This window comes from Phallusia mammillata, chromosome 4, assembly GCF_965637545.1.
Source record: "Phallusia mammillata chromosome 4, kaPhaMamm4.hap1.1, whole genome shotgun sequence".
NCBI classification, from domain to species: Eukaryota; Metazoa; Chordata; class Ascidiacea; order Phlebobranchia; family Ascidiidae; genus Phallusia; species Phallusia mammillata.
In genome coordinates this window covers 5,572,851-5,593,719 of record NC_137255.1, presented here as the reverse complement: position 1 = coordinate 5,593,719, position 20,869 = coordinate 5,572,851, and the positions used below count along the sequence as shown (strand labels likewise).

The 20,869-nt window shown below is 36.5% G+C and overlaps 1 protein-coding gene across 3 annotated transcripts in view; it reads right to left on the bottom strand.

Moving 5' to 3' along the window:
- Window positions 1–1,978: 1,978 nt before the first annotated feature.
- Window positions 1,979–20,869, bottom strand: part of LOC145222192 (uncharacterized) — a 50,153-nt gene continuing 31,262 nt past the window's right edge. For 2 of the 3 annotated variants that reach the window (XM_080088243.1, XM_080088244.1), the window contains exons 20-35: window positions 20,531–20,629; window positions 18,574–18,664; window positions 17,542–17,602; window positions 17,301–17,312; window positions 16,629–16,763; window positions 16,171–16,284; window positions 15,568–15,759; window positions 15,025–15,155; window positions 11,219–11,298; window positions 9,416–9,552; window positions 8,760–9,000; window positions 8,327–8,490; window positions 8,116–8,244; window positions 5,820–5,967; window positions 4,301–4,326; window positions 1,979–3,879 (exon numbers count right to left, since the gene is read on the bottom strand). In XM_080088243.1, coding sequence (XP_079944369.1) covers window positions 2,398–3,879; window positions 4,301–4,326; window positions 5,820–5,967; window positions 8,116–8,244; window positions 8,327–8,490; window positions 8,760–9,000; window positions 9,416–9,552; window positions 11,219–11,298; window positions 15,025–15,155; window positions 15,568–15,759; window positions 16,171–16,284; window positions 16,629–16,763; window positions 17,301–17,312; window positions 17,542–17,602; window positions 18,574–18,664; window positions 20,531–20,629 — 3,242 coding nt within the window. In that variant the 3' untranslated portion in view covers window positions 1,979–2,397. The remainder of the gene's footprint in view (window positions 3,880–4,300; window positions 4,327–5,819; window positions 5,968–8,115; window positions 8,245–8,326; window positions 8,491–8,759; window positions 9,001–9,415; window positions 9,553–11,218; window positions 11,299–15,024; window positions 15,156–15,567; window positions 15,760–16,170; window positions 16,285–16,628; window positions 16,764–17,300; window positions 17,313–17,541; window positions 17,603–18,573; window positions 18,665–20,530; window positions 20,630–20,869) is intronic. The other variant, XM_080088245.1, reaches the window with a different exon arrangement.

The window sequence follows — 20,869 nt, the reverse complement described above, 5'->3', positions numbered from 1 at the left end:
CGTATTTTTCTTCGATTTTTTGACCCCCCAAAATCGAAAAAACGGAAAGGCTATAGCCTTAGGGTTTTTTCCAAAATCGAGTCAAAATTTTCGATTTTCAAAACCGGTTTGGAGGTTCGGTAGGAGGCAGAAACCGGTCAAAACCAGTTTGAAACTGGAATATTCCGGGGAAAACCCACCGAAAACCGGATGTTTCTTCGATTTTTTGACCCCCAAAAATCGAAAAAACGGAAAGGCTATAGCCTTAGGTTTTTTTTCAAAATCGAGTCAAAATTTTAGATTTTCAAAACTGGTTTGAACCGGTTTGGAGGTTCGGTAGGAGGCAGAAACCGGTCAAAACCAGTTTGAAACTGGAATATTCCGGCGAAAACCCACCGAAAATCGGATTTTTCTTCGATTTTTTGACCCCCCCAAAATCGAAAAAACGGAAAGGCTATAGCCTTAGGTTTTTTTCCAAAATCGAGTATAAATTTTCGATTTTCAAAACCGGTTTGAACCGGTTTGGAGGTTCGGTAGGAGGCAGAAACCGGTCAAAACCAGTTTGAAACTGGAATATTCCGGCGAAAACCAACCGAAAATCGTATTTTTCTTCGATTTTTTGACCCCCCAAAATCGAAAAAACGGAAAGGCTATAGCCTTAGGGTTTTTTCCAAAATCGAGTCAAAATTTTAGATTTTCAAAACCGGTTTAAACCGGTTTGGAGGTTCGGTAGGAGGCAGAAACCGGTCAAAACCAGTTTGAAACTGGAATATTCCAGGGAAAATCCACCGAAAATCGGATTTTTCTTCGATTTTTTGACCCCCCAAAATCGAAAAAACGGAACGGCTATAGCCTTAGTTTTTTTTTCCAAAATCGAGTCAAAATTTTCGATTTTCAAAACCGGTTTGGAGGTTCGGTAGGAGGCAGAAACCGGTCAAAACCAGTTTGAAACTGGAATATTCCAGGGAAAACCAACCGAAAATCGGATTTTTCTTCGATTTTTTGACCCCCCAAAATCGAAAAAACGGAACGGCTATAGCCCTAGGTTTTTTTCCAAAATCGAATCAAACTTTCGATTTTCAAAACCGGTTTGGAGGTTCGGTAGGAGGCAGAAACCGGTCAAAACCAGTTTGAAACTGGAATATTCCGGCGAAAACCCACTGAAAACCGGATGTTTCTTCGATTTTTTGATCCCCAAAAATCGAAAAAACGGAAAGACTATAGCCCTAGGTTTTTTTCCAAAATCGAATCAAACTTTCGATTTTCAAAACCGGTTTGGAGGTTCGGTAGGAGGCAGAAACCGGTCAAAACCAGTTTGAAACTGGAATATTCCAGGGAAAACCCACCGAAAATCGGATTTTTCTTCGAATTTTTGACTCCCCAAAATCGAAAAAACGGAAAGGCTATAGCTTAATCTACAATTCTTTTCATGTGGGACTAGAAGTTTTTTTCATCATACTGTTGTCTGTTCTGATTTTGATGTACGATTCAGGCGTTCATTCAGGCGAAACTACGCGTCTTGAAAGCTAACAAAACTCTGTTTAAAAGACCCGATCTTGTAAAACTTTCTGTTTTGTAACTAATTAAAGACAAAACTGCGCTTTCCATTCCCATGATAGTAATGGTATTTTATTAAAAATGGCATGGTTTGAGTTGATAACATGCTTCATAAAGCATTGTAACGGAAATTTAGTGTCGCCTTAATCCGTTAGTAATAATTATGAAGGGATGAACTTAAATATGGATTCGGTTTTTGCAAACTTACTTATGCAACCATGTAGGTTCAAAAGAAGGCAGTCCATAAGGAAACGTTCTTCGTCTTGATGAAAATCAAGGTCATAAACGCAAACCAATTCGCTAAAAAAAATCTTTAACGCGTCCCCACATACAAGCGGACTTGATTTCTTTCCATTCCTATGCAAACTTTCACTCACTTCGTTCAAAAGAGTGCGTAACAGAGCATTTTTTCACAAACAAAAATTATATAAAAAAAGCCAAGTTTAGTGTAAGGTGGTAGTTTATTTTGATCATCAAATGTCTTTGTGAGTAAGAGAGAGAAAAAACAATGAAAAACGGTCAAAACTCGTTTCGTGTGTAACAAAAACTCGCGAACCCAGCAATAAATAGGAACGATCAAGGTCGATGAAAATTAGTTGTCCTAATGGAATATGGCAAGCCGGAACGAAACCTCCGCGCTGTTACGTCATCTCTGACGTCATCAAAACAAAACGAGAAACCGCATGGGTCAACGCGGGCAAGGGAACGACTGCAGGATGGATTAGAACGAACGGGTTAAAGAAACGAAAATGCAAAGAAATAAGGTAAGGTAACGAAATGCTAGCACTTGACGCACAACGCAAGGTATAAAAATCTAAAAAGAAACGAATACGAGCATGGGCAGAAAATATCCTCTGCTCGTTAAATGTACGACTCTGATTTCTTGGTGTTTTGTTTGTGCTTCGTCCGAAGTGATGTTAGGTCGACTCGCCAGGGTACAGGGGCGCGATCTGGTTTCTGCAAGACTCGAGGTTTTAATCGACTGGTCGCGGACACGTTCTGTAACGAGCCATGGAACTCGTCTTGATCTGCTTTGGCCCAGAAATCCTGTCCAGGGAAATCGTTCCCACCAAGCGTATGTCGACGCCGTACGCGGTCAGTGGAAGGTCTTCGGTTCTGTTTCTCCTCTTGGGCTACAGGAGAGCGTATATGTTGCCGTTTAGGATCTCCGCGACTGAAGACGTTTTCATCGGAGGCGCAGCGGGTCATTGCGCTGTTAGCCTCTCTTCGCGAAGGCTTACCGGTCCCGCGTGAAGCCTTTACTTGTTCTCGTTGTTGCTGCCGCATGGCTCTTCTTTCCTGGTACAATTCTCTCGTTGATTTCTTCATGCCAACGGGAACAGGTTCCCCAGCGTGATGTGATGGCGCAGTGAGAAGTTTTCCCTTTGTAGGAGCGCCAGGCATATTACCGTTTTTCCCTCCCCATGGATGTTCAACTGCATCTGGTTTTGCGTAACGTCGCGATGGCCGCCGTTCTAACTTCTTATCCAAGTTGGTGAGATTTTTAAGCTTTTCTTCCAATGTGTCGCCGACGTAGATGGATGTGTCAGAATCTGATTCAGATTCATGCACGCGAACATCTTCCCGGGAAATCGAGCTCAACTCCGACATATTGCCACGTTTTGGCACAGCAGGTCGCTTCGTGGATTCCCCGTGCATTGGTGTGCTTGTAGCGAGAGCAGCGCGAAAGTCGTGCCCGACAGGGTGCTTGGTGTAACGCCGGTTTAGCGGAGAATCCCCATACAGCACTGGGCCTTTGTGCACACGACGCAGGTTCTGCGGAGGCGAAGACGGCGGAGAACTGAGCTGACGTTTCGGGTTCGGGTGTTCCTTCCCAGCGCGGGGGTCAGCACTGTCCGAGCTGCGCCGTAAGGGACGTTGAACCACCGGCGGGGGGACGTATATGTTACTATGGCGGGGTGTGACCTGCGGCGAGGTCTCGGACGATGAGGTGAACTGTGGCGGGAGTCGGGACATCTCGGTCCGGGCAAGTCGCTCGAGATGCTCGACGTAAAAGTCGTACAGGCGGTTTTGTATGTCGTGAGGTAGGTGTTGGTCTTTGGAGGCCTGCGCAGCGCGTAACTCGGACGCTGCTGCTTTTGCGACCTGATAACTAGAAGGTTGAATGTTAACTTGCTCGTCGGTGCAGTCGTCTGATTTCATTTTCCTTTCCACGGCGGCTCTAGCTTGTCGTCGTTCAGCTTCTTTGAAGCCATATTCATCGTCGCTTTCGCTTCCGCCGTCCTTTCGCGTACCTTGGTTGTTGAGCCAACGCTTTCGCACACCCAACAGCATGTCCATCACGTCGCGAGAGAATGACTCCTTCTCCGAGGCGAGGGAGTTCTGCATTAAAGAATAGTGGTTGGTGTTTACAATGAAAGTGTATCATCTATGTAGCAACTATATTATATAGCATGTTTAACCAAGTGGTTATTTACAGAACATGGAGTCCCATAAGGCCATTAAAAGTTGGACATCGAATATATGGCAGACAGAAATGGCAATAGTGGATAAATGAAAATTTTACAGCAAACGGGCAACTTTAGATTTAAAAGTGTACCAATATGTACACATAAAACAATGTTTTTAAGTATTGAAACTAATTCACCAGCGTTTCAAACAGGCAAAAATCGATTAGCAAAAGCTAAAAGCAACTAGAACTGGTGTTAAATGTGCTTTATATCACAGTGAAGAACAAGTACTAAACTGCAATTGCAAAATATTTTGAGGCCAAAAAGCAAAAGCATTCGGTTGTAATTCTCACCTTGGACTTTGATGACTCTGTGCTATCTGAAAATAAATAAAACAAAACCTGTTAATATCCATTCCACAGATAATTTGAAATGTACAAAATTATGATAGCAAAGGAAAAGATCTCAGTATCAGTAGAATTGCCGAAATTTTCCCGTTTTTAAATTGAGTGGATTATCCAATACAAAATGATTTTGGCTACTTATCACATATTAATGATTCACAACAGTCACACATGATAATACATTGACAAAATGTACACACAGGAATGGCTTTTGACATATTCACTCCTTGACAAGTTTAAAATTGGTACAACATGAAAATACAAAACACCCATGAGTGAGTGCAGGAAAATGAGTGCAAACTGTGTGGTCTCATTCTCAATGACAACACAATCACCATAGCAACACTTACAGGCTAGCAACACAGGAGGATCTTCGACAAAAGTAAAAGGCCGCTTGTGAGCAAAATAAAATGACGTAAGCATACAATGTCAGTCTCAGTTACATAACTTAATTCTATGTTTTAGTCTCTGATGGTATGCTTGAATAGTTGGCATTTATTAACATAAATTTAAGTTGCCTGTGAGGATATACATAATAAGAAAACAAACAACTATGTTTTGTACACATCCAGCACAATATAAACTAAACTGCATATAAGCTGTTGCTGCAAGGTAAAATCTCAACTTTATAAAGCTCTTCTGGCAATTGATTCAAAACCAACGTTTCAACGTCCTATACAGGTCGCCTTCATCAGGGTAAATGACACTGTATGTATGCAGAACAGTGCACATTAAACAAAGGAAAAAAGAATTTAATGCAAGCAAATCACTTTGCAATGAAAATACTGTGCAATAATAATTTGTTGGGCCTCTAATACAATGTTATTTATCCTGAAAAGGGCGACCTGTCCATGCAAAAATACAATTTCCAGAACAGCTCTATAAAGTTTATAAATTGAACTGTATTAAATACTAGATAATCTCTTGACCGAATCACCTATGTGACATACATAAAAGAACCACAATCTATTATAAACCAGACATTAAGTTTTACTTACTTTTCCTGTCATAGGATCCAGCACAATTTCCTCCAACTTCTCTGCACTAAATTCCAGCATAATTGTTCTTAAAATCTGCTTTGTATACAACTTCTTAGAAGCTACTTGCATTATCTACTCAACAAACTAGGCTTGTACTGTCTATACTGGCAGGAAATTCTGTGTTTGTCTGTATATATATATATTAATCTGATTGGGTAGTATAACATACTTTTATAACACTACATGCACTTTACAAACTCTATTAACACTTCTGTTGTTGGTAATCAGTTGATCTGTGCATTACTTTTGAAGTTAAGAGAATTCACTAAAATATTTTTGCCCTTTACTAAATAACTTCTCCTCATTTTGTTTTCAAAATTCAATTCTAAACTTTTCATAATTCTTTGCTTTAATCAAACTTTACTGCATAAATTTTTTAATAATTCACAAAGATATAGGAAAAACTGAGAAAACCAACAGTTACATACCAGATTCATCCCCTGGTGTTCTGCCAACGTTGGCAAGCAAATGGTTAATGTTTGGGACAGGTTCATGGTGTTCTTCCACTGGCGGAGGAGGCAAAAGTTCAGCCTTTGCTTCTCCTTCATCTTTGCTTTCAGTGAAAAACCATTCAGCCTGTAAAACATCAAAATAAAAGTTACATAAAAAAATACATGCGTATAGATTGACAGGAAAAATAATAATGATAACTGAACCGTTCAATGGAAAATTGAAATTCACTGATTGTTTTTTGCTTTTACATACACATTCAGACTAAATAAGAAAAGACAATGCCAACCGAACTCCACACAAGAGAAAAACTAAAACATGATCAATAACTAAACTAATTGAGAAACAGCACTGACAGTTGTTGCTACTGAATCAAATTGGATCATTTGCAATGACAAAAAAGGCAACTGAATGGAACCAAGAGTTTAAAATAAACCAAAAACAGCTAATCAAATCAGAATTGATTGTGCTTTTTTCCCAGACCTCTCAATTGATTTTAATTATACGCAATCTAAAGAAAAGAGAAAACAAAAAGAGAATCTCAAAACATAAAACAAATAGTTCATCCACAGAGAAATGAAAGCAAACTAAAAGTTTATTTTTTACCCTTTAACTTTCCAAAGTACCATCAAGTGCTTCAATTTATCCGTAAACATTGACATATTGATCACTGTGGGAGAGAAAATCAGTAATTGCAGTGACACCAAGCGACACAGGAAGCAACTAATCCTTAATTCAAGCTGTTGCATTCATGCAGCGAGACAGGATGTGCTCAATTATGACATCACATAACATGTTACTGCCTTCTCCCTGCGTTGTACAATTTCTGACCAAATTTGTCACATGAAAACACTGCCTGGACTCGATAACTTCACCAAGCCAAGTGAGTTTTATTACAATTTTTTGGCAATAAAGGAATGTAAGACAAGTAAAAGCACTTGCTACAAAAAAGTAAAAGTACCACTGCCGGAAAAATCACAGTCACCTACGTACTGATGATGTCGGTGGCATATTTCTGACATTAGTGTGATAAATACAAACTGAAAGTGCCTTCATAACAATATGTAAAAATGTGTCCTGCTACAGGCACAAAATACCTCATATTTATAAGTAACAGGTAATGACTATTATGTAACAAAGAATGGAATGGCAGTTTGGCCCCACAACCAGCGCTAGACCGTGAATGCATTTTGCACATTATATATATTTTGCTCAGGCAAGAGGTGGGAATGTGTAGTCGGTGCAGTTCCTTTACATGATAGAAGAGCTTGCAACAAGTCAACCAGAAGCAGGACAACCGCATAAATAGGCTACAAAATGGGAAACAATGTAAAGGCAGAATCACAGCCACCTAAAATGGCAAGACTAGTGCAACATCAGACAAAGTTTTATCAACTAATTCAATAACAATGTTTAACAAAATGCAATAGAGAGCCAAGCTTGGTTTGTCTGCATTTTAGAAATGCTCATTTTAACAAAATTAAAAAAAGTAATGCAATTAGAAACAAAAATTTGTCACTTAACATGACAAAATTTCCAGTCATTTCTGCCTGAAGATGGAACTTAAAAGCAAACTTCACTGCAACAAGATTGATCAAGAAAAGGAAAATAAAAAAAACGCATGTTTGTTTGAAAACTGATGTTTTCAAACATGAAAACTCCTGACAAAAGTTGGTATCTCTTCATGGTCACCAGTGAAGAATGAAGAACTCTGTGCCATAAAATAAGGGGTTAAATACAAAGACATCAAATTGAACACGGCTTGTACTGTTGCAGGTTTAAACAACTCATTTTTTTTCATCAGTCCTATAAACAGTGCAAAATCATATGACAAGCGAGAAGCAAACAGTAGGTAAAATATGCATACAGCAAGCCTGAAAGGAAAGTTGGTTCACCATTTTTTTAAAGTATTTGAACATCATCTTTTGAAGTCAACAAGTTCACTCAATTGCAGACTGAAAGATTTCATCCTAATGCATGTATAAAAGGGTCAACATGGTCATCAGTTACCCGAGGTTTCTTTCAACATCCCAGTGACAATTACTGGTCAGTTTTGCTTTAGTAGGTCTAGTTCATGGCTTCAAAACATAGGAGCTACCACCCACCTTTGGCAGTGTTGAAAAATTAGGTAGGCAGTGCATACTTAGTCATACAGTACAATAGACTTCGGGCGAAAATGGCTTTATATTACTAAACATTGGTGTAGAAGTGGGCAGTGGATAAAATGTTGAGTTCTAGTCTAGTTGCTGATTGACATATGACAGTGATACTTACATGTTGTAATACACTCTCCACAATACGACATTGGTCAGACATGTCTGTCACCATGGTGGCCATGTTGTCGCTGATCGTGCTTCGTACAAGTGTCGGGCCAAAAACTATGGCAAGATTTCGAACTTCCATCTGTTAGAAAAAAGGAGAGCCATAGTGTTGATTATGCAAAGTTGTGTGCAGACAACTTAACCACAGTAAGATTATTTCTAACCTTATTAACATCAGCATTATCAGAGACTCGCTTCAGATGTGCAACAAGGAACTTAAGAGTTTCATAATGCGGAGCAGGCAACATGTGAATGAGACGTCTAAGTCCATTCAACCTTTCCTCACTGTCTTTCTTACGATTCATTGCAATGAAATCATCATACAATTCTGAAACAGCAAACACACCACTGTAAATTGTAAGCCAATAACATTGTGATTCTATTTAACTCAGCACATCAAAATTATCCAAAAAACTTTGTAAAACTGATATGTTGTAAATGCTGTTTTGGAACAAATGCATTTTAAAACTTGTATGTTCAAATATATTTGCATTTCCTTGCAAAAAAATTCAAAATTTTGGTAAACTGGTATAATCAGTTTGATTTCAACAACTAGTATTAAGAGCTTGAATATTAAATTTATATTTCAAACCTTACCATTAGTAAACAATGGATCCGGAAGCTTCCGGAAGAAGGACTTGAGCAGAGAAGAAATGACATTGAGTTCAAGAAACCTTTCATCAGCGTCAAAATCAATGTTGTCAGGTCCTTTGCAGTTTAATTCATCTTGGAGAGCAGTGAGTGTGCCACTGTTTCCAGGAACACGATATATTCCCATGAAGTTTAGGCCTCGATCTTCTACAACTCGGCAACATAACTCCACAACATATGGGACACACTTGAAAAAGAAACAGTAAGTGATGTGAGATTTTTTTTTATTGAAAACAAGGTTCTGATATACTAATAACAATGCAAAGTAGTTGTTTGCACCTAAAAAATCATTTTCGAAAACAAATTAATTTTACATGAAAAAGATGTTGTTCAAATATGGCAACCAAACCTTATTTACATCATACAGTAAACCATGGTTGAACTGATTGCTTAATCCAAATCTTTGCCTAGTTTAGACAAATCTCGAGTTACAAATGATTTATAATGTGGTAAGAATTAAACTAATTGACATCTGATAAATCAAATCTTCACCTAATCAGTAGAAACGTTTTGGTCCAAATGGATCCATATTAACCAAGGTTTACTATATTTTTTTAAACAAACATTTTTTTGGTTAGCATTCCACATTGCTGGGCTCATACCTCATTGTTAGGAGATGGAGGGCAATCTTCCAGGTGTACATCAAATGTTTGACCTTGCATGAGGGTCTGACCTTGTCCAAATTTACGAACAATTCGATTGACACTCCCACGCCATTTAAACCTCCTTGACCCGTCAACTACACAAAAACAACAACAGGTGATTAGACAATAAGGAAATGACTGGTCTGGTATCACTTAGCATTTAAACTTATTTATAGAGTCCTTGTTTTGGGGGGATAATTTGAAAGTTGTAGACAGTGCACAGTGTTTCGACCTATAAGGTCTCATCAGAGCAGCAGGTGCCAAGAGATAGCCCAGAATGGCTAGTGTAGCCATCCAATGGCATTCCAGTATGTTGGGAGTAACAGGCTAAAAAGCCCTGCCTTACCTATTCTGTTTATGCCACAACTGGGCACCAACCTGGATATTTTACATAATTTGAAAGTGTTTTGTACATTACAAAATGATTTAGGCTATGATCTTTGAATGCAAACCAAGTCATAACTAGAAGGGTGGCTTAGCACATATTGCCCTTGCACATACACTATAGCATATTTTAAAACATTAATATATTTCCTACACTTATTTATATTGGGTCCTATATTAGCCATCGTCTTTTATAACCTTGGTTGTTTCTGCAAGCAAAAACTCATGGGTCCCCACACATGCAAAGTTGTAGATAATGCATTTCAATAGATAACAATGAGTAAGTAGGATAACTAATTGAGGTTCAACACACACAAACTTAAACGAAGGAAACCACCATGACTCAATCAATAGTACTCCAAAATTTCAGTCCAATCTGCCAACGTTTAAAATTTCAACCACTAGAGGTGTTTTGAGCAACAACTGTTAATGTTTCTGACATCAAAGGGCTGTTAACAACCCCCGAACTGCAATGACGCAATAACGATAATTGGCATACTTTACAAGCTATCCAAATTTTAGCCAATTCTGACATTGTTTATAAACTCACCCCTTTTAGGGGGCTAATGGGGTAAATACTAGGGTTATCCGGACAAACAAAGTGGGATGCACATCTACATAACTATATCTACCATCTGTATAAGTTTCAGCCACATCCATCAAGCATTTGATGGCAAAACGAGTCAGACAAACTTCGGGGGAAAAACATTTTAGGGGGCTAGCGGGGTAAATACTGGGGTTATCAACAAAAACAAAGTGGGATGCACATCTACATAACTACATCTACCATCTGTATAAGTTTCAGCCACATCCATCAAGCATTTGATGGCAAAACGAGTCAGACAAACTTCGGGAAAAAAAACATTTTAGGGGGCTAGCGGGGTAAATACTGGGGTTGTCAACAAAAACAAAGTGGGATGCACATCTACCGTCTGTGTAAATTTCAGCTGAATCCATCAAACATTTGATAGAAAAACGAGTCGGACAAACTTCGGGGAAAAAATACCCATTTTAGGGGGCTAGCGGGGTAAATACCGGGGTTATGAACAAAAACAAAGTGGGATGCACATCTACATAACTACATCTACCATCTGTGTAAATTTCATCCAAATCCATCAAGGATTTGATGGAAAAACGAGTCGGACAAACTTTGGGGAGAAGAAAAATGAAAGAAAACAAAAGAAAAAAAAACAAAAACATTTTGAGTAAAATCAATATGTGTCCCCTTCAGGGAAGGGGACCCATAATAATGTTACAACATATTGTTTTCAAGTTTAAATGTTTGTGACATAAAAGGAGTTAAGTATAATGGATAATACATTTAACTATTGATGTGAAAGTAAATGCTCACTTATTGCCAACCAAAACAAAACTTACAATCTTTAATAGGCACTTGTGGTCTTCGAACCGTCTTTGGTGAACGACTCTTTCTTCCTGTTTTTTTGTCTGGCTTAGGGCTGAAAACAAACACAGGGTAAAGTACATTAAGTCGCATGATGTTATTTTTTTCACAAATGATAAACAGCAACCTATAATGATCACAAACACATGCACACAAAATAATGATTTTTGGAAGCCAGAAGCAACAGCAATTGTCAAATTTTATAAACTTGGGCAATGCCATGCATGCTTAAGCATGTGATTTGTGAATATGGGTAATGTAGGATTTGAAATTGTTGAGGGGTGTAGACAAAACGTCGGTGACTCTACCTTAGCTGAAACTTTTTGTACAGTCTTGGGGAAGGTAGGGAAAGAAAAGAAAATCTGTATGTGTATAGAATATTCACAAAGATTGTTGTAAAAAATAGGTTTATACCACAGAAATTTGTAGTATAATTGCTGTGTACCTAAGAATATGATGTGGTTTTGTATGTCAAATGATTGGAACTTGGTGCTTTTAATTTGATCAAAAACAGAACTGCCAAAGAACTTGTGTATGTAGAATACATCATGCATACATTTCAACAATTGCTGTTGTCATCATCAGTGCAGGTTGTCAAGTTCTCTGGCAGTTATGTTCTTGTTTAAATTACTTTGCAAGTCAGTGCATAGTGTTTTTAAGTATGATGCTTTTACTTTTGTTCACTTTCTTCACTTTATCAACTTAGCTTCACAAAAATCATAAACCAGAAAGATTTAGCTCCACTTAATACCCTTATGGAAGAAACATAAACATATGCAAACCACAGGCAAACAGAAAAGAGTCTATTAACAAATGCTTGCTGAGGACTAGAATTAGACAGAACCTTGGTTCAACAGGTTTTTTCCACTCTTTTTCTTCATCTATTTCATCTTCATCGGTGAGTTTCTCAAAAGACTGCCTTCGATGATTTCCATCATACAATGCTTTAATGGTTCTTTGGATTTTGTCAGCCATTCTACCTGAGCTGCTTCTATTTGTTTCAGAGTCTTTGAGTTGTTGTATTGCTTTAGGTTTTGGCTTTTTAAACTTTTCTTGTTTGACTTTGTGTTTAGTTTTGCCGTTCGTTTCGATACCACGCAGATCTGTGAGTGAAGTTGCTGGTGAAATAGATGAAAGGTTTTCGTTTGAAGCGAACTTTTTAGAAACTTGATCCTGTTCTTCGCGAGTACGCAACTTTAACTGTGAAATGTCGATGATGTTATTTGCTATAGCTTCTTGTGATGCATGTGAAATAAGGACAGGTTCAGATATTTCCAAAGTATCAGAAGTGGTGGATTCTATGCTTTCCTGTTCTAGTATAAAACCTCTTCGGCGATTCCTTTTGGCTTTTTCATCAGATGATACAGGGGAGGATTTCTGTCGTCTGTACAGTATTGGCTGGTCCGCTGTTGGCGCCGCATCTAAGTCCAATAGTCCATTGGGTATACCATGAAGATCCAGAGGCTTGGGTGATGAAATGTTTGCCAGGTCGATTTTGCTGAGTGCCTTTACACGCTTAGATTTACTTGGTGGTTTAGGCTTGATTGGATGCCTTGCAAGTGGTACAGTATGATACGGTGCAGGTGCAAAGTTTATATCAGCAGATGCGTTTTCGTTTTCAGAGATGCTTGGAAACAGTAATGGGTGACTTGGAACTTTTATACGAGTGGGATCGGATTTGCTCCTAGGTAGTGCAACTTTGTTGACTCCTCTGTACAACTTGGGAGATTCAGGCAACTTTTTGTAGCTCGATAGAACACATGAGTCATCGGTATCACGGTTTTTGTACTTGGGTTCCTGAAAGGAGACCGACCGCTGACCCCGCAGAGGCATTCAGGGAAGGATGTTGTTTGAATTTGCAAGCACACTATCAATTGTATTTTTGTCTGTTTCCCTATTCCTAAAGCTCTTTAAAATTACAATTTAAATGAAAAGGTTGTTTACCAATTCTAGGCCATTAACCTGACAATTCCTAAAAATCTGCCTGATCTTACATAAAACATTAAAAAAGCTATCTAATAACAAGAAATACTGATTATAATATCCTCAAGAAAGTGGCTCAAATGTCTGATTTACAACAAAATTAAAAAATACTTTCAACTATCTTTCTGTAAACTGTGTTTAACAAAGCAAACAAAACTACAATAGCAGGATATTATAGGTGATTAATCCACTTATAATTTGTATACAACTGTTCCTATACCTCAATGTACACAGTTAATCCTGGCAACAGCCACCCACACTACTACTTCCTTGTAAAGCGTTTAGCATACAGAACAAACCAAACCTAAATAAACTTACTTTTTATACTTTATCGATATGATAGAACCTCTGTAAACCTTTTTCTATAACTTTGGGTTTGGTATTATGTCAAAAAATATCAGTAAAAAGAATAAAACTGATCAAACTCACCAAGTTGCTTATGCAACACTACCGTTCACTTTAACATCGTCAAATTCAGCACAGGAAGTTATGACGCTGAGAGTGTGTGTGCGTGCATGCCGCCACCCAAAGTGCTCAATTTGGGGGAAAGGAAGCTGCAAACTGGTCACAACTATGCCTACTAGCATGTGGGATTTTACACAGCGAAATGTTTTCGTCATTTGAGTCGTGCCTTGCTGTCATCAGACATATTGGTTTTTGAGGCCAATATGTGCAATTGAAGTGCCACTAATTGGTCATGAAGTACTGTGGATTGATTAGTTTGGCAATTACATGTTGATTTTGGGCTTAATTTGATCAAACAACTTTGTTTTGATGAAACAAAAATCAAAAAACTTTTTGACCTTGTACTGCACTGCTCTAATGCAAGCCTTCACATAATCTGTAAAGAGAGTTAAACTTAACTATTATACACTCATTTTCAAAACATTTCAAATTACAGCTACATGCAACCTCATATAGGTATTTAAATATTTGTCTAATTCAGTACACCATCAGTACCAAGCAACTTTTGGACCTTTGCCCAGTATGTAAGTAAAACCTTTTTCCATCAGTATTTAAAACTTTTCATTTAAGCACCATGGCCGATTTGCCAGAATTTCTGCATAAAAGAAACTATTTCATATGCTCATGTGGAAAAGCAGCAGACAGTTATACAAAATACGACTGATTACTCAAACATTTGGCACAGTGACAAACAAAAATGATTCATCATTATCTTCGATGGGAGAAAGATTACATCATTCAAACATTCATTTTAGGAAGAGTTTAAGTAGACTCTACCAGATAGCAGGTGTGAATTATTGTTAAAAATACATAATGTGTTAATCTGTATAATAATTTGTAACCCTAATTGCACGTTTTTTGATGGATTTTTGTGAAGTATTTTTGATGTGAAATTAGTGCAAGATTTTTGAATTAAAACTAGTAATCATTGATTCTATACTGAAGTCTGAAATTAGCCGATTTTGAACATTGTGCCGATTTATTTTGGTATAGTAAGCTGATGAGTTGTGTGTTCTAATATTATGTCATTCTGTTTGTGGTATGCAGAACTTAAATATAGCTGAAAAACATATTACATCATGTGCTGAATAATATTCATAAAATAATATTCATAAATTTCAAAACATTTGATGTATTTAGTAACTACTTGTTTTAAGCAATTACTCTATATTTCATGTATTTAGTATAAAAATGTTTAGGCTTGAAATTCTACAGAATTAGGCAATTAGCAACATAGTATAGAACTTCTTGCTTAAAAATGTTTAATAAAAAATACTGTGATAAGTGCTTTTACTTTGTAAAAATATTTCATGAAAAAACTTTTTCGACTTACCCAGATTCATGCTGATTGGTTTTGCGAAGGATCAGGTCTTCATTGATTATAACCTCACCATCCTCGTTGTCATGGTTACCACTGACCTGGATTGAATTTATCCAGGCAAGCATGTCATCCCTGTCCTCAGCCTGTAATTCAGATCAATGAAATGTTACATGAGTTTAAAAGATGCACAATTTATCTTTGTAAAAATACAAATAACTAATCTTTTTAACAATATTTTTTTTACCAATTTGTACTTTCTACAGTGTTTGTTTATAAGCTCAACTATAAGTTGTACACACTGGTGGGATTCAGCCGGTTCGCACTGGTTTTATAGAACCGTCTCACGAAATTTATGAGATCAGCAAACCGGCTAACAATACTGGTTTCTGTCAATGGACTTTTTGTAACAGAACCGGCTGAAAAATATGACTTTTGTGATAGAACCGGCTGACAAAAAAATAGAATCCCACCACTGGTTATACACCAAATCCCAAATGAGAAAAAAACACAAATATTACGCTACTCTTGTTCATCTTAAAGTGAAATAATATTCACCTGAAATAGGTATTCTGATCCGATACCGGTTGTGACTTTAAAAACATTCCTTCTCTTGGTGTAGTTGTATGCGATGGAGACAAGAGATCCTTGGATATTAAGTGGTTCTTCCTCTTCCAGTATGAGCTGACTTGGAGGCTGTGAACCACTGGTGTTATGAGGAGAACCATTCATAACAGGTGCTGATGTTTCCTACAAATTAAACATGACAAGGTAACATAAAATTTAGAGGTAACATATTTTTGTATAGGTTAGTTTTAAATTAGGTCAGCGAAGTTCTAAGCACAAATTAGTCCATGTTAGGGTAGCAACGTTAAACTATTTAACTTCAGCAATTTTATGTGTAAAATAGAAAATGTTCTTTGTTAGTATAAATAGGTGATAAATCCACCTAAATCTGTTCTGTAATAGTGTTACAACTACAAGAAACCCCCAACTGATTAAGCATTGGAGTAAATAAGTGCCCAAAAACTTTTTGAAAAAGCTTAAGCGTGGCGATGTTGAGATAATGCATTGCTTAAAATTGATGCTCTCAAAAAGGAAACTCCAAAAAACTTTACACAACAAAACTCTCATGTGCCATCTAGTGTATGTGTATTGTACTTGTTTTGTTCTCCAGTCTTTACAAAGATACAACATTTGTTCCTTCAAAACCACCCAGATAGTTTTCCACAACTTTTGTGAGCTGGTGCGCTTGCCTTTTTCAATGGTGGCAACCTAATTAATCACATAAATGTTAAATTATGAAATTAGAAACTAATAACTTTTGTGTGAACACAACAGTGTTTAATGTTATTGGACATCAAAATAGAAAACTTAAAAAAAAATATTCAACTTCTGTAAAATCACAAGTATGACAACAAATTTAAAGTCAATAAAGTCAAATTTGGCATGAACTTAATAATGTAATATTTTTGAAAAAGAAAAAAAGACTAAACATGTCAAAACAAGGTATTAATTTCCAATTTTGTCAAAACTATTTAATAAAAAACAAGTAATCTCTCATTACCAGACTTCATTTCACCACAACAAATTTAAAATGGTAGGGTCAAAAGATTTACCTTGAAGAAGAGAAATCCTTCTCTGATAACTGTATCATCATACTCATTTAGTTCCAAGGTTGGGACAGGCTGGATAAAGCGGGCCCGAGAGCCACGTCGGCCCTCGTCTACCTGAGCCTCCACTATCTGTGGTGTCTGCATTTCAAGAAAAATCTGCTTAGTACATTATATTTATATTTATTATATGTGGTGATTAAATTTGGTGTTAGTCACAGCGAGAAAAAATATTGTGAGTTGCACTCAAAATATGAGCAGCAATTAATGAAAAATACTACACTTTTGGAAAGGCTAACAATTTGAAGTGAAAAACTTCTGGTTGATTATTGCCAGGGAATAAACACTTATTGACTTGCAAGCCAAAAAAGTGACACATAAAGAAAAAGGCTACAATAAAAGCAATATGAAAAAACTATCAGATTAGTAATTCCGCTTTTAAAAATCAAACAGTTGAACCACACACTTTTACATTATTTCAATACAGGAGATGTTAAAAGATTTAATTTGCAAAAAGATAGTTATGAGGTTAAACAGATTTAAAAACTAAAATCAAAAGCATTTTGTTGTTACAAACAAAAAAACTTTTGCTCAAATTACTTAAGCTTTGTGCTAATTTTTAGACATAAAATTAACACACACACATCAACTACTGACTACTGACAACAACAAACTTACTCTTTCTCCCCCCTGTGTGTGCAACCAAAAATAAATAAACAAAAAATAAATATTTTATAGAGTGCTAAAAGTAACAATGATTTACTAAAAACTGTAAAGTCAATTTATCAAACAAGCAAAAAGGAGATAATAAATCAACACGACAATTTCAGAACCAATTCAGCTCTTTTTTTCTATCTGCCTTTGTAAGCGGACAGCATACAATTTTTAATTATTTTATTTTATTGGGTAAAACACCTACCGATTCTCCAAAGAAGTTCTTCAGCTTGCGGATGCTCGGCTGACGTTTGTGAACTGGGGTTCTACAACACAAACAGAAACTAATGTTAACATTCTTCATGTAGATGCCAATTTGATATGGCTATGCCAAAAAACTAAAAACACATTATTTTAAGTTTCATATATTTTTTGAAATGATGTTGAGCACAGCATCTATTTTCAATGCCACTGAATGAGTTTGTCACTTAAATATAACACACACAGATGGACAACAGCAAACCACCCTAACCCACATCCAAACAATATATTGTAGCTCTTTAAAGTTTTTGGTACAATGTTGGTATGTGGGTAACCAGCAAGGTGCTGTTAACAAAAATCATTCAACAGGCCTGGCAGAGAAAATATATTTAACAATTATTTTGTGATTTAACCAGAAACAAAGAAGCCAATATATTTGTATAAAGCATGACGTTTCGATATCAACTTGTGTCATTCCCAAATGAATAAATCTAAAATAAAGCAGCACGTAAAACCAGTAAAAGCAGTAAAAAAGGCAAAAAAAACACAAGCGCGAAAGGAAGGTTAAAACGTAAAGATAACGGCGATAAAAAGTCATGTGTTAAAAAGGTATAAAGGGGTCGAATTTTGGTCTACATTTAGCTCGGGGCTGTGTTCCTGAATGTCGAGTGATTCCAAAATCAGCAGGCAAGCATTTTGTAATTTACTTTTATATTTATTTATTTCTTTGTGATATTTGCTCTAACCACTCAAAACTTTGGTTTCGTATCTTTTCAATAGATCGCCATAAATAATATTTAAATACTAAACTGTACTGAGTTATATTCTATTCCGCAATCATAGCAATAACTATACCACAAACAATTGAAATCGTTACAAAATATTTGCATGTATAACTATAGATGAATGAACATCTTGCCATCAATCAATTTAAAATGGAAATCATTTGAATTTCATATATATTTACCAACAACAAACAAAATAAATATCAATCGATCTATTTTGGTCACACACTAATAATGAATAGATATCTTACCGTAGTTGGTCTTGATCAGGTGTTGCTGCAGTATTGGCACTTGTGGCAATTTGATAAGAACGGCGATGAATTGCTTTTATTGAGTTTCGATCTAATCACAAAAACATTTCAAATTTCCTTCAATTTGAGAATACAACTGTAATTTTGTAATACATAAAAATCACATTGTATACTTTTGTATCTATGTTCTGCACCATTACCAGAAAACATCCACTTTTAGCCTTTTCATGCAACAAAATATGCTTTTACTGTCCCTCAGTACACCTACAGAACAGGAACTGCTCCGTACAAGTTTAGTACAACAGCAAATACCTGCTCCTCTCTAACTTTCGCGTCACCGTGTAGGTAGGTAATGCTGCCCTGAAGAGGAAACATCAATGACTGTCGCTACATACGTCAGGACAGATTTAAGTGGGACACTGTAAATCATACCAATGAGCAACCAACTCTGTGCGACTATGTATTGCACTTTACTCCTGCAGCACAACAGTTTCACTTTCTATTTTATTGTTTGCAACAGAAACTGACTCCACAGTAAACTTTGTACTATATTAGCTTTTTTTTCTTTCTCAGCTGTTCTTGGGTACTTTTTGCTCCCCTTTGATCTTTTTGATCATCATCCTAAATCTCACCCCTAAGTTTAGAAAAGTATGCCTATTTGTGAAACAACTGAACTAGGCCCAACTGTGCACAAACCCTATTCATTCCAGAAGCTAATACTCAGATGTCACTTTAAAGTGATACACATTTGACCATTTAAACGCACTACTAAGCCAAGTCATACATCTTAGTAACTAATCATCATCAAAACTGCCCTCAAATGACCGGCGAGCACAGCTTAGCCACTTTGGCAGCCTTAATGTTTGTTTCTTTACTGTCCTGTTTAGCGTGTAGCATTAAGCCTTGGGTTATAAATCTCGAAGCAGCATTATGAATTAACTTCCTGTCGAACCGTTTCCTGTCGCTGCTATGGTAACGTGTGTTATCCGGTGCACGCGTATGGCGCTGTCAAATAGTTTACAACAACAAATAGGAAACTTGTAAAGATTTATGTGAAATTCTAACGACCGAAATAAGGACTAATAGCACACCTTGTTGCAAAAAGTAAGGCCTAGCTTAGATTTTAGGTTCTAGGGTTTTGCCATATGTTTAGCTTATATCAAAAACAATGCCCATGTATGGAAATAAACTGCATAGATTTTTGCACACTCAGTTTTACAACAAGCCATTAGCCATTAAGCATCCTTTCAAGACGTCAAATCACTAATCACAAAAAATATAAGATTAGAACTAATTAATCATTGCCCTGAGAATTATCAATTCAAGAAAAAATTCAGACCTAAACTCAAAACTTGTGACTAAATACACATTATACAATGACACATGATGCTATTTAATTCTTATTGGCTTTTTTAAACACTTTCTGCACCGCTTTCAGGTCTGTTTGGTCATATCCAGTGAAGATCACAAGATAAACAACCCAGACATAACTGGTAAGTGTTTTTAAATTGTCAACTTTCAGTTTCTGATAACAGATAACAACCTGTTTCACTAAATAACCACTCTAAAATAGCAAAAATAAAACCTCCACCTTGTATAACTCTGTTTAAAATTACACAAACAACCATCTGTAACTATTCATAATATGAAGTGAAGCCTCATATTTTCCAGTTACTGAGTTAGCAGTTTTCACCAATTTAATCTGATTGAATCGTGTCAATTTCATAAACCTACAGGAGTCAGAATCAGTGTTGGAATGATAAGCCTAGCATATACACCACCACAAGAATGCTACTAGGTCAAAATGGTAGTCACAATAATGTATATATGTCATTGTAAAATATGCCAGCAGGTATTGCCACCTGTAGTATTTCTATTAATGTTATAAAGTGTACAATGCAATATAAGTGAAGATGGTGACAAAAACTGTGAGAAAAAACATATTTTGTCATGGTACCTGCACTGTTTGATCTTTTTACTCTTCGCATTACAACTTTTTGGATTGGTTCTACCGTGGACAAGATGCTGTCTGCTGAATTACTTCGACCAAATTTGCCTGTAAATAATTAATATTGAAAACATCACTTTAAAAGAAGCATTATTCTTAATTTAAAGGGACACAGGATAACTCAAATGTAACAGAATATGCATGCAATGTTAAAGAAATTTAAACCAATGTTCAAGAAAGTATTCATAAAAAAATGTGAGAACAATCACAATTAAACAGTACCAACAAACAACACCAGTTTAATTAATAGAAGAGGCCCTTAAACAAATATGTTTTTAACATTACATA